The 13,632-nt window shown below is 43.0% G+C and overlaps 1 protein-coding gene across 1 annotated transcript in view; it reads left to right on the top strand.

The window, feature by feature from the left end:
- Positions 1–13,632, top strand: part of LOC119525009 (small G protein signaling modulator 1-like) — a 135,370-nt gene that overhangs the window by 43,765 nt on the left and 77,973 nt on the right. Inside the window, 3 exon segments of the mRNA XM_037823706.1 lie at positions 1,864–1,930; positions 11,692–11,784; positions 11,944–12,076. Of these exon segments, the coding sequence (XP_037679634.1) occupies positions 1,864–1,930; positions 11,692–11,784; positions 11,944–12,076 (293 nt within the window).

Below are 13,632 nucleotides of genomic sequence, written 5' to 3'. Positions count from 1 at the left end.
GGGGATTGGTTAGGGAAGCACCTGTGAAGGATAAAAGCAAGGGAGCAGGAGTAGGCAGGAGAGCTTTCAGACTGGGATGTGGGTCTGACACCTGTGAAGGAAACAGGGTTGAGCAGGAAGAGTCTCAGATACAGCACAGGTCTAAGAACATTTTAGCTGGGTAGATTGGGAGTCTCCACGTGTATTACTGTCCTAGGATTGCTGTAACAAATGACCATGAACTTGGCACCTTAAAACAACAGAAATTTATCCTTTCATACTTCTGGGGGCCAAGAGTCTGAAATCAAGGTGTTGGCAGGGGTGCACCCCCTCTGAAGGCTCTAAGGGAGGATCCTTCCCTGCCTCTTCCAGCTTCTAGTGGCTCCAGGTTCCTTGGCTTGTGGCTGCATCACTCCAATCCCTGCCTCTGAATTCACAGGCCCTTCTCCCCCTGTGCTTTGGGTCTCGGATCTCCCCCTTCCTTTCTCTTATAAGAACACCAGTTACTGGATTTCCGTCCTTAACTTAATTAAATCTGCGAAGACTTTTTCCAAGTAAGGTCATGTTTGTGGGTTCTAGGGGTTAGGACTTCGACATATCTTTTTGGGGGACCACTATTCAACCCATTACACCAAGCTCAAGTTGTCCATTAGAGGAGTCCCATGTCCCACAGGAATGGGCCCAGATAGCACCCCATGTGCTCCTTCCATGACTGGGGGCAGCCGGAGGGAAGTATGTTCTCAGCACTAACAGAGTGGTGGGGCACCTGCAGCAAACTCTGCTCCTTGGACCAAGATCTCCCAAAAGGGCTCTGTACAGCTCATTCCTGTGACTGCCCCAAAGCCCAAGTTACTGTGATCTTCACCTGTTTTATGTCCTGATGGGAAAAACCATTTTTTTCAAGATCATGGTGGGCTTTGAGCTGGAGATGGAAATATTTAAGTAAATAATCATAAGGTCCAGTTACCAAGTACTTTTTTGCATCTCAGCTCTGAGTTGAGCTCTTCTTGTATGTGCTTCCATTTAATCCTCACAACAACTCTGTGAAGTGGGTGTTATTATCACCTCCATGTTACAGATGAGGAAACTGAGTTTTAGAGAAGCCTCCAAGTCACACTGCTGGGACCTGTGAGTCAAGGCTCTTGAATGGCTATTCTGACTCCTTCCCATGGACACATGGCTTAGGGTCTGAGTTTGTCATGCTCTTAGATGTCAGTGCCAGAAAATCAAATTCAAGCTCTCTTAAGCATTTGCTCATATGAACTGAAAATTTTGGGAGTACTTACTGGTTTCAGACATGGCTGGATCCGCAGACTTGAATGATGTCACAAGGACTGAACTCTTTCCATATCTTGGCTCTGCTTTCCTGTCTGTTGATTCCATTCTCAGGCAAGCTTTCCCTTGCATGGTCCCCTGTATCTCCAGATTGCTGTCATCCTCACCACTTCTATCCTAGCAGAAAGATGCATCTCTTTCCCAGTCATTTCTAACATAAACCCAATAATGAACTCTCATTGGTTCTGCTTGGGTCATGAGACCATCCCTGAGCCAATCATTGTGGCTGGGTGGTAGAATGTGCTGATTGGCCAGGTCTGAGTCAGGTGGTCACTCCTGCTACCCTGGGATGGAATATGGCTCAGGACAGTCTTTCCTCAGCCACAAGGACTGAGAGTTGAAACGGGGGATCCCCTAGGAAAACTGCAGTGCTAGGACCAGAAGAAGAGGAACTGGGCAGGCTGGGTCACTATATCAGGAACAAGTGGGCCCTGGTGAGGCCATGGGTTTTGTCTGCTTGCCTCCTGGGTCCTTCCCCATGGTGAGGTGGGCAGGCTTAGGTGTCCAGAGAGCTGCTTCCTACATACCTAACCGTCCCTCACTTTCCAGTGTCTACTGGGACTATGCCATGACCATCTGCCTGGAGGAGATTGTTTACCTCACTGCTACCAGCAAGGTAGGTTCTGCCAGGGGTGCAGGGGCCTGAGCTGCTCCTGCCAGAGCCCCAGGTTGCCCACCACCCCTACCCATTCATTAGATTAACCTTGTGAGGCACTGTGGTGGACATCCCATATTATTGTGTGATCTCGGGCAAGTGACTTCACTTTTCTGAGCCTTGGTTTCCCCATCTGTGAAATGGGGGATCATAACAGCCCGCTACACCTGGGGTTGGTGTAAGGATCAAAGGACGTATGTTAAGGGCTCAGCATCAGCATCAAACCCATGGCGGTAGTTTGCTGACATCACTGAGCACTTGAGATCTGCCCAGCACAGTTCTAAGAATTCACATGCCAGTTATATAATTGTCACAACAATCCAGGGAAGGGATGCGGTCTTTTCCAGTTTAGAGGTGAAGAGGAAGCAGTTTGCTGCAAAGTCACACAGTCTGTAAACATCAGAGCCTGGACTTGAACCCAGTTCTTGTGATTCCAAAGCCAGGGCTTTGCGGATCCGGGACCAATAGCTAGAGTCCTCCTTTGAATTCTGGGGAAGGTACATTCAACACAAGCAGAGGGCCACGCTGTTGTAGAAAGCAAGGAGTTTGTGCCTTACCGAGGCACAGAACACAGCAGTTATGATCACAGACTTTTTATTCAGACAGACCTGGGTTCAGAACCTGGCCCTGCCACTTGCCAGCTGTGTGACCTAGGGCAAGTAACTTAACCTCTCTCAGCTTTGGTTTCATTATTTGTAGCATAAACAATAATAGATATTTCTCCATATGTTGGGAGTATTAAGCTAAGTAGTGTCTTTAATGGGCTGTTAAATTAATAAAATTTAATTTTTTAAATTTAAAATTAAATTTTAAAAAATTTAATTTTTTAAACTAAAAAATCTTATTTGCGGCAAGTGTTCCACACTTGCTGGCTAGAATCACTTCTTCCCCTGAGACAAGTAGGACTGAAAGCGTCCATGCAGAAACTGGTGAGGTAGATTTGTGGATGACAAGGTCACAGAGGGTCCTTTAAGGATGCAAGGTATTTGGGGAATCTTTTTGCAGGTGACTTTAGGGAGCCAGCCAAACTCCTTATGACCTTGTCCCTTAGTTCCCCAGTCAGAGAAGGAACTTGGTTGGAAAGAAAGGGTCTTTGGGAGGTTAAAACTGCCCCTGAATGAATCTGGACCCAGAATCATGGACCCTGGATCCAGAATCTTCTTGACCAAAAGGAGGATGCAAAATGAGATGAAATAAAGTTTCAGTGACAGATTTCAAATGGAGTCGAGAGGTCACTCTGGTGGACATTCTTATGCACTATATAGATAACACCTCTTAGGTTTTAATGTGTTCAAATAGCTAGAAGTAAATACCTGAAACTATCAAACTCCAACCCGGTAGCTTGGACTCCTGAAGATGATTATATAACAATGTAGATTTCAGGGGGTTACTGTGATTGTGAAAACCTTGTGGATCACACTCCTTTTATATAGCTTATGGATGGATGAGTAGAACAATGAGGACAAAAACTAAATGAAAAATAGGGTGGGATGGGGGGGTGATTTGGGTGTTCTTTTTTACTTTTATTTTATCTTTTTTTTTATCTTCATTTTATTGAGATATATTCACATACCACGCAGTCATACAAAACAAATCGTACTTTCGATTGTTCACAGTACCATTACATAGTTGTACGTTCATCACCTAAATCAATCCCTGACACCTTCATTAGCACACACACAAAAATAACAAGAATAATAATTAGAGTGAAAAAGAGCAATTGAAGTAAAAAAGAACACTGGGTACCTTTGTCTGTTTGTTTCCTTCCCCTATTTTTCTACTCATCCATCCATAAACTAGACAAAGTGGAGTGTGGTCCTTATGGCTTTCCCAATCCCATTGTCACCCCTCATAAGCTACATTTTTATACAACTGTCTTCAAGATTCATGGGTTCTGGGTTGTAGTTTGATAGTTTCAGTTATCCACCACCAGCTACCCCATTTCTTTAGAACCTAAAAAGGGTTGTCTAAACTGTGCGTAAGAGTGCCCACCAGAGTGACCTCTCGGCTCATTTTGGAATCTCTCTGCTACTGAAGCTTATTTCATTTCCTTTCACATCCCCCTTTTGGTCAAGAAGATGTTCTCCATCCCACAATGCCAGGTCTACATTCCTCCCCGGGAGTCATATTCCACGTTGCCAGGGAGATTCACTCCCCTGGGTGTCTGATCCCACGTACGGGGGAGGGCAGTGATTTCACCTTTCAAGTTGGCTTAGCTAGAGAGAGAGGGCCACATCTGAGCAACAAAGAAGCGTTCAGGAGGAGGCCCTTAGGCACAATTATAGGGAGGCCTAGCCTCTCCTTTGCAGCAACAGTCTTCTCAAGGGTAAATGCTGTGGTAGAGGGCTCAACCCATCAAACCACCAGTCCCCTATGTCTGTGGTCATGTTAGAAACCATCGAGGTGAGGTAGCCAAATACCCCTGCATTTTCCACAGGCTTCTCAAGGGCGCACTACATCTTTTTTTCCTTGTTTTTCTTTTTTTTTTTTTTAACTTTCCCTTCTTTTTTAAATCAACTGTATGAAAAAAAAGTTAAAAATAAAACAAACATACAATAAAAGAACATTTCAAAGAGACCATAACAAGGGAGTAAGAAAAAGACAACTAACCTAAGATAACTGCTTAACTTCCAACATGTTCCTACTTTACCCCAAGAAAGTTACCTAGTATAGCAACATTTCTGTGAACTTGTTCCTACTATATCCATCAGAAATTAACAGACCATAGTCATTCCTGGGCATCCCCAGAACGTTAAATAGCTTATCTGTTCTTCTTGGATTATTGTTCCCCCTTCCTTAATTGCTCTCTATTGCTAGTTCCCCTACATTCTACATTATAAACCAATTGTTTTACATTTTTCAAAGTTCACATTAGTGGTAGCATATAATATTTCTCTTTTTGTGCCTGGCTTATTTCGCTCAGCATTATGTCTTCAAGGTTCATCCATGTTGTCATATGTTTCACGAGATCGTTCCTTCTTACTGCCGCGTAGTACTCCATCGTGTGTATATACCACATTTTATTTATCCACTCATCTGTTGAAGGACATTTGGGTTGTTTCCATCTCTTGGCAATTGTGAATAATGCTGCTATGAACATTGGCGTGCAGATATCTGTTCATGTCGCTGCTTTCCGATTTTCCGGGTATATACCGAGAAGTGCAATCGCTGGATCAAATGGTAACTCTACATCTAGTTTTCTAAGGAACTGCCAGACTGACTTCCAGAGTGGCTGAACCATTATACAGTCCCACCAACAATGAATAAGAGTTCCAATTTCTCCACATCCCCTCCAGCATTTGTAGTTTCCTGTTTGTTTAATGGCAGCCATTCTAATCGGTGTTAGATGGTACCTCATTGTGGTTTTAATTTGCATCTCTCTAATAGCTAGTGAAGCTGAACATTTTTTCATGTGTTTCTTGGCCATTTGTATTTCCTCTTCAGAGAACTGTCTTTTCATATCTTTTGCCCATTTTGTAATTGGGCTGTCTGTACTATTGTCATTGAGTTGTAGGATTTCTTTATATATGCAAGATATCAGTCTTTTGTCAGATACCTGGTTTCCAAAAATTTTTTCCCATTGAGTTGGCTGCCTCTTTACCTTTTTGAGAAATTCCTTTGAGGTGCAGAAACTTCTAAGCTTGAGGAGTTCCCGTTTATCTATTTTCTCTTTTGTTGCTTGTGCTTTGGGTGTAAAGTCTAGGAAGTGGCCGCCTAATACAAGGTCTTGAAGATGTTTTCCTACATTATCTTCTAGGAGTTTTATGGTACTTTCTTTTATATTGAGATCTTTCGTCCATTTTGAGTTAATTTTTGTGTAGGGTGTGAGGTAGGGGTCCTCTTTCATTCTTTTGGATATGGATATCCAACTCTCCCAGCCCCATTTGTTGAAAAGACCATTATGACTCAGTTCAGTGACTTTGGGGACCTTATCAAAGATCAGTCAGCCATAGATCTGAGGGTCTATCTCTGAATTCTCAATTCGATTCCATTGATCTATATCTCTATCTTTGTGCCAGTACCATGCTGTTTTGGCAACTACGGCTTTATAATAAGCTTCAAAGTCAGGGAGTGTAAGTCCTCCCACTTCGTTTTTCTTTTTTAGAGTGTCTTTAGCAATTCGAGGCATCTTCCCTTTCCAAATAAATTTGATAACTAGCTTTTCCAAGTCTGCAAAGTAGGTTGTTGGAATTTTGATTGGGATTGCATTGAATCTGTAGATGAGTTTGGGTAGAATTGACATCTTAATGACATTTAGTCTTCCTATCCATGAACATGGAATATTTTTCCATCTTTTAAGGTCCCCTTCTATTTCTTTTAGTAGAGTTATGTAGTTTTCTTTGTATAGGTCTTTTACATCTTTGGTTAAGTTTATTCCTAGGTACTTGTTTTTTTTTAGTTGCTATTGAAAATGGTATCTTTTTCTTGAGTGTCTCTTCAGTTTGTTCATTTCTAGCATATAGAAACATTACTGACTTATGTGCATCAATCTTGTATCCCGCTACTTTGCTAAATTTGTTTATTAGCTCTAGTAGCTGTATCGTCGATTTCTCAGGGTTTTCTAGATATAAGATCATATCATCTGCAAACAATGACAGTTTTACTTATTTTCCAATTTGGATGCCTTTTATTTCTTTGTCTTGCCGGATTGACCTGGCTAGCACTTCCAGCACAATGTTGAATAACAGTGGTGACAGCGGGCATCCTTGTCTTGTTCCTGATCTTAGAGGGAAGGCTTTCAGTCTCTCACCATTGAGTACTATGCTGGCTGTGGGTTTTTCATATATGCTCTTTATCATGTTGAGGAAGTTTCCTTCAATTCCTACCTTTTGAAGTGTTTTTATCAAAAAGGGATGTTGGATTTTGTCAAATGCTTTTTCAGCATCTATTGAGATGATCAATTGATTTTTCCCTTTCGAGTTTTTAATGTGTTGTAATACATTGATTGATTTTCTTATGTTGAACCATCCTTGCATGCCTGGAATGAACCCCACTTGGTCATGGTGTATGATTTTTTTAATGTGTCTTTGGATTCGATTTGCAAGTATTTTGTTGAGGATTTTTGCATCTATATTCATTAGGGAGATTGGCCGGTAGTTTTCCTTTTTTGTAGTATCTTTGCCTGGTTTTGGTATTAGATTGATGTTAGCTTCATAAAATGAGTTAGGTAGTGTTCCATTTTCTTCAATGTTTTGAAAGAGTTTGAGTAAGATTGGTGTCAGTTCTTTCTGGAAAGTTTGGTAGAATTCCCCTGTAAAGCCATCTGCCCCTGGGCATTTATTTGTGGGAAGATTTTTGATGACTGATTGGATCTCTTTGCTTGTGATGGGTTGGTTGAGGTCTTCTATTTCTCATCTGGTCAGTCGAGGTTGTTCATATGTTTCCAGGAAATTGTCCATTTCTTCTACATTATCCAGTTTGTTGCCATACAGTTGTTCATAATATCCTCTTATAATTTTTTTTAATTTCTTCAGGATCTGCAGTTATGTCACCTTTTTCATTCATTATTTTGCTTATATGGGTCTTCTCTCTTTTTGATTTTGTTAGTCTAGCTAGGGGCTTGTCAATCTTGTTGATCTTCTCAAAGAACCAACTTTTGGTGATATTTATCCTCTCTATTGTTTTTTTGTTCTCTGTGTCATTTATTTCTGCTTTAATCTTTGTTATTTCTTTTCTTCTACTTGCTTTAGGATTGGTTTGCTGTTCATTTTCTAGCTTCATCAGTTGATCCATTAGTTCTTTGATTTTGGCTCTTTCTTCCTTTTTAATATATGCGTTTAGTGCTATAAATTTCCCTCTTAGCACTGCTTTTGCTGCATCCCATAGGTTTTGGTATGTTGTGTTCTCATTTTCATTCATCTCTATATATTTAGCAATTTCTCTTGCTATTTCTTCATTAACCCACTGATTGTTTAGGAGTGTGTTGTTTAACCTCCAGGTATTTGTGAATTTTCTAAGTCTCTGATGGTTATTTACTTCTAATTGTATTCCATTGTGGTCAGAGAATGTGCTTTGAATAATTTCAATCTTTTTAAATTTACTGAGGCTTGTTTTATGTCCCAGCATATGATCTATTCTGGAGAAAGTTCCATGAGCACTAGAAAAGTATTTGTATCCTGGTGATTTGGGATGTAATGTCCTGTATATGTCTGTTAAATCTAATTCATTTATCAGATTGTTTAGGTTTTCAGTTTCCTTACTGGTCTTCTGTCTGGTTGATCTATCCATAGGAGAGAGTGATGTGTTGAAGTCTCCCACAATTATTCTGGAAACATCAATTGCTTCCTTTAGTTTTGCCAGTGTTTCTCTCATGTATTTTGTGGCACCTTGATTGGGTGCATAGACATTTACGATTGTTATTTCTTCTTGTTGAATTGCCCCTTTTATTAGTATGTAGTGGCCTTCTTTGTCTCTCAAAACATGCCTGCATTTGAAGTCTATTTTATCTGAGATTAATATTGCTACACCTGCTTTCTTTTGGCTGTAGCTTGCATGAAATATTTTTTTCCATCCTTTCACTTTCAGTTTCTTTGTGTCCCTGTGTCTAAGATGAGTCTCTTGTATGCAACATATTGATGGTTCATTTTTTTTGATCCATTCTGTGAATCTATATCTTTTAATTTGGGAGTTCAATCCATTTACATTCAACGTTATAACCATGAAGGCATTTCTTGAATCAGCCATCTTATCCTTTGGTTTATGTTTGTCATATTTTTCCCCTCTCTCTATTAATATCCTTTATTGTACCCATACCGAATCTCTTTAGTACTGAACCTTTCTCCAAGTCTCTCTGTCCTTTCTTTGTTTCTCTGTCTGTAGGGCTCCCTGTAGTATCTCCAGTAGGGCAGGTGTCTTGTTAGCAAATTCTCTCAGCATTTGTTTGTCTGTGAAAAATTTAAGCTCTCCCTCAAATTTGAAGGAGAGCTTTGCTGGATAAAGTATTCTTGGCTGGAAATTTTTCTCACTCAGAATTTTAAATATATCGTGCCACTGCCTTCTTACCTCCATGGTGGCTGCTGAGTAGTCACTACTTAGTCTTATGCTGTTTCCTTTGTATGTGGTGAATTGCTTTTCTCTTGCTGCTTTCAGAACTTGCTCCTTCTCTTCTGTGTTTGACAGTGTGATCAGAATATGTCTCGGAGTGGGTTTATTTGGATTTATTCTATTTGGAGTTCGCTGAGCATTTATGATTTGTGTATTTATGTTGTTTAGAAGATTTGGGAAGTTTTCCCCAACAATATCTTTGAATACTCTTCCTAGACCTTTACCCTTTTCTTCCCCTTCTGGAACACCAATGAGTTATATTCGGACGTTTCATATTATCTATCATATCCCTGAGGTCCATTTCGATTTTTTCAATTTTTTTCCCCATTCTTTCTTTTATGCTTTCATTTTCCATTCTGTCATCTTCCAGGTCACTGATTCGTTGTTCAACTTCCTCTAGTCTTGTATGATGAGTGTCCAGAATCTTTTTAATTTGGTCAACAGTTTCTTTAATTTCCATAAGATCATCCATTTTTTTATTTAGTCTTGCAATGTCTTCTTTATGCTCTTCTAGGGTCTTCTTGATATCCCTTGTATCCCGTACTATGGTCTTATTGTTCATCTTTAGTTCTTTGAGTAGCTGCTCTAGGTGCTGTGTCTCTTCTGATCTTTTGATTTGGGTGCTTGGGCTTGGGTTATCCATATCGTCTGGTTTTTTCATATGCTTTATAATTTTCTGTTGTTTTTGGCCTCTTGGCATTTGCTGAACTTGATAGGGTTCTTTTAGGATTTGTAGACCAATTGAAGTCCTTATCTCTACTTTATCAGATCTACAGCTTCCTGGAGTACACTTTCTCTAACTAACCAGCAGGTGGCGTCCACGAGCCACCTGTTCTCTGCAAGCCAGTTCTCCCCTGCTTAGCCTTTTTGGTGAGTGGGGGAGTGAGTCTTGTGGGGTCCAATTGGTGTACCAAGCTTGTGTGTGTAGTTGGTGTTGCCTGCCCTGTATATGGGGCGTGTTTCTGGGCAGTCAGGGAGTGGGGGTGGCTCTAACAATCAAGTCTCCCTGGTGATCCTAGAGTTTTAAAGCTGCTGCAATAGTCTAATCCTTCAGTTCAGTCCTGCCACAGTTTGTCTCTGCCACTGACCCACAGTCCTTGGTATTGGCGTATGGCTCCTGAGACTTGCAAGTGGGCCCCTCTTCCAGGCTGTGCACCCCGGGTCCTCTGTTGAGGGATGACTGTGCTATGTCACAGGTGAGTGCCGCCCCCCAGGGCAGTTCTGGGCTGCTGGGCTGTGTAGGGAGGCTCCCAGTCTGCTGAATTGATGGCTGAATGGGGCTTTGTTAATTCACACTGCTCCACCTTCCCAACTCTGGGACAATCAGCTGAGGTTGCAGGGAAGGCTAATGTCCACGCCCAGTTTTGTGGTGTGTGCCTGTTATTTGACGCGCTTCCGTCACACTGGGTTGTCTGGGGCAGCTCTGGGCTATGGGGCTGGCGATGGGCAGGAGTGTTTCCTGTCCACCAGGATGATGGCTGTGAGCGGACACCCCCCTTTTCTTGGGAAGTTGTGGTGTTTAGTGAATTTTCTCAGCCACTGGATTATTGCCTTTTGTCTCAGAGCTCTCTTAGTTCTACTCTTGTCTTGACCTGCCCAAATTGCAAGTCTTTGAAGCTTTCTGTATTGGGCTTCTTAGAGTAATTGTTTTAGAAAAAGAAAAAAAAAGGATTAAAAAAAAGGGCCCTCCTCAGAGATCTGATGGGTTATTGAAATGCTAAGAGACAAAACAATTAGGGCCATTAAGGAAAGGTCCACAGGGCAGAGAGATGAGCTTTTCTTCAGGATTTGCATATGAGCCTCAGGGCCTGAGCTCCGCCCTTCCCCTTTCTATATTCACGAGAACTCCAAAAATCCTCCGCTTTTATTTTGGAGTTTTTCGTGTTGTTTTTTTCTATGCCTGTCTCCTCTCTGCTGGGCTGGCTGCTCTCAGATTCTCTGGTGTCTGGTCTCAGTCTATCTGTGGTTGGTGTTTGGATCAGTAGAATGAGTTTCCGATAAGGGCTGCCACTGCAGTTCTCCCTTCTCCTTCCCGGAACTGACAGCCCCTCCTCCCACGGGACTGAGCCTGGCAGGGAGGGGTGCGGGTCCCCTGGCCACAAAAACTTACAGATTTCGCTGATCTCAGCAGTTCGACGTTTTCATGAGTGTTGTATGAAGTATGCCCAAAGTCAGATTGCTCTGTGGTGTCCAGTCCATGCAGTTCCTGGCTTTCTACCTACTTTCCTGGAGGAGTAACTAAAACTTACAGCTCACCAGTCTGCCATCTTGCCCCTCCTCCTTACTTTTATTTTTTATTCTTATTCTGATTCTTTCTGGTGTAAGGAAAATATTCAAAAATAGATTGGGGTGATGAATGCCCAGCTGTATGATTGTACACCATGGATGATTGTATAGTATGTGAATATATCTCAATAAAACTGAATTTTTAAAAAAAACTGTCCCTGGCCATCTGCCCAGGCCTTTCCCAGAGCTTTGGAGCAGGACCCCTGGTCTGGTTTGGCATCCGTGGGTGGGGGTGGGGTGATGTGTTTGTTGGGAGGGTTGCATCCCCATGCCTCATAGTGACTTCCCACTGCATCTTCTCTGGTTGGGTCGTGGCGGCAGTTGACAGTGGTGGGACGGTGGTGTTGGTCAGTCAGGATGGGATCCAGAGGCCGCCCTTCTGCTTCCCCAAGGGCGGGCACCTCCTGCAGTTCCTGTCCTGCCTGGAGAATGGGCTGCTTCCTCATGGCCAGCTGGACCCACCACTCTGGTCCCAGCAAGGGAAGGTGGGTGATTGCAGGGATCCTGGGTGGGAGGGTCTTCACCCTGGGGAGTGGACACCTACACACCTCTGTGGGCTTACATATACCCACCCAGAGCCTCATGCTGGGCAGGCTTGGGGGACAGGTGTGTCCGGGACTCTGCATTGGGTCACGTTCTTTCAGGGCAAGGTATTTCCCAGACTACGCAAGCAAAGACCTCAGGGTTCCGCCGAGTCCGTGTCTTCAGACAAGGAAGATGACAAGGCCATGGATTACATGTTCAGGATCATCTACCCTGGCATGCAGTCTGAATTTGGTAAGCTGCCCTATTCCCTGGACCCCAGGGACACCCACCTGTCAGCTAATCTTGACAATGACTCCAGGCATTTGGAACCAGCAGACAAGAGGTCTAGATTCTGGGACCAGCAGGGAGGCCTGGAATCAGGAAGTTAGGATCTTGGTGACTTCAGGTCCCACCCCCTCCCACACAAACACAGATGGCAACAAATAAACCCTCTCTACTTAGCTAATAAAAACACTGCTGAGTGAGAGATAACATGGGGTAGTGGCAATGGCATGGGTTCTGGAATCCATTCTGAATCCTTGTGGAACTTGGGCAAGTCATTTAACTCTCTGCACCTCGATTTCCTCATCTGTAAAATGGGGGTGTTCATAGCATGTACTTCAAGAGGGTGTCATGAGAATTAAATAAGATAAGGCATCTAGAACACTCAATTGCTAGCTGCTATTGTTATTATTATCATTATTATTGTTATGTTATTTCAAAATGTTTCAGGAATTCAGTGAGACAGTGGGATGATCAAATGTAAAGCCCATAGAATAAAGCCTCACACAGAGCCAGCCCTCAATTCATGGTAGCCAGAATAGAGGAGGGGAAACAAAGCACCAACACACGAGATGATAATCTATGTCAAACAGTGTACATGGTAACCTCCGTGAAACGGATGCTTAATAAATGGACTCTTTCTATTAAGAGCATCATTATCATGGGGCTGTCGTGAGGATTAAATGAATTAATATTTGAAAAGTGCTTGGAAGGGAGCTTGGTATTTATTAAGCACCATATGGATGTCTGTTAAATCAATATTGAGTTGTAGGTTCTTTCTATTAAACTCATTTTATTGAAGCCTCAGAAGCCCCATTATTCTCATTGGACAGATAATGGCTCTGAGCCTCCCTTTGCTTCAGGGGCAGCGTTCTGGGCACTGAGAGGCTCCTTTGAAAGCAGACGTCCTCCCAGGCAAGGTTGGACTGATTCTGCCAGGTCATTTAAAGGCACTTTTTGCCAAGGCCCCTGGCTCCCATCCATCACTGAATTGGGTCTGGGGTCTAGGCAGGCTCAGTGTTAAGTTCTCATGTTGCTTGGATTAGCCAGTGTTTGCACCCATGATATCCCTCCATGGCCAGTTCATTGCAAAGCCTCATGTTCTTGCATCACTTAAGCGTCTTGCAGTACTCATCACCATGCCCGTTTCCACCCAGAGTCTGTGGCTGGAGCCCTCCTGTGCTCCTCTGGGATGGCATGGCTCACACAGCCCTGGCCCAATGCCAAGGCTTTTCCTGGCCTCACTGCTAAAGAGGCTCAGCTCATGACTGTGAAATCCCCCAGGATGCTGAGCCAGCTTCTGTTCCGTCTCCAGGGGACCTGGGCTTCCCCACTGCCCATGAAGACTGATGTTAATTAAGACACCCATTCCGAGAGCTGATTAATCAGACAGGGCCAGATCCCCTGTGACTGCCTTCCTGGGAAGGTCCACAGGTTCTTAACCAATGAATAAATTGTACACTTCTGCTGGGAGCCAGGCTGGGTGCTGGATGTTTTCGTTACTTGGGGAATATCCGTGTTCTCTT

Source organism: Choloepus didactylus (assembly GCF_015220235.1).
Source record: "Choloepus didactylus isolate mChoDid1 chromosome 23 unlocalized genomic scaffold, mChoDid1.pri SUPER_23_unloc2, whole genome shotgun sequence".
Classification (NCBI taxonomy): domain Eukaryota; kingdom Metazoa; phylum Chordata; class Mammalia; order Pilosa; family Megalonychidae; genus Choloepus; species Choloepus didactylus.
The sequence above is the reverse complement of the archived record's forward strand: the minus strand, read 5'-3'. Positions and strand labels throughout refer to the sequence as shown.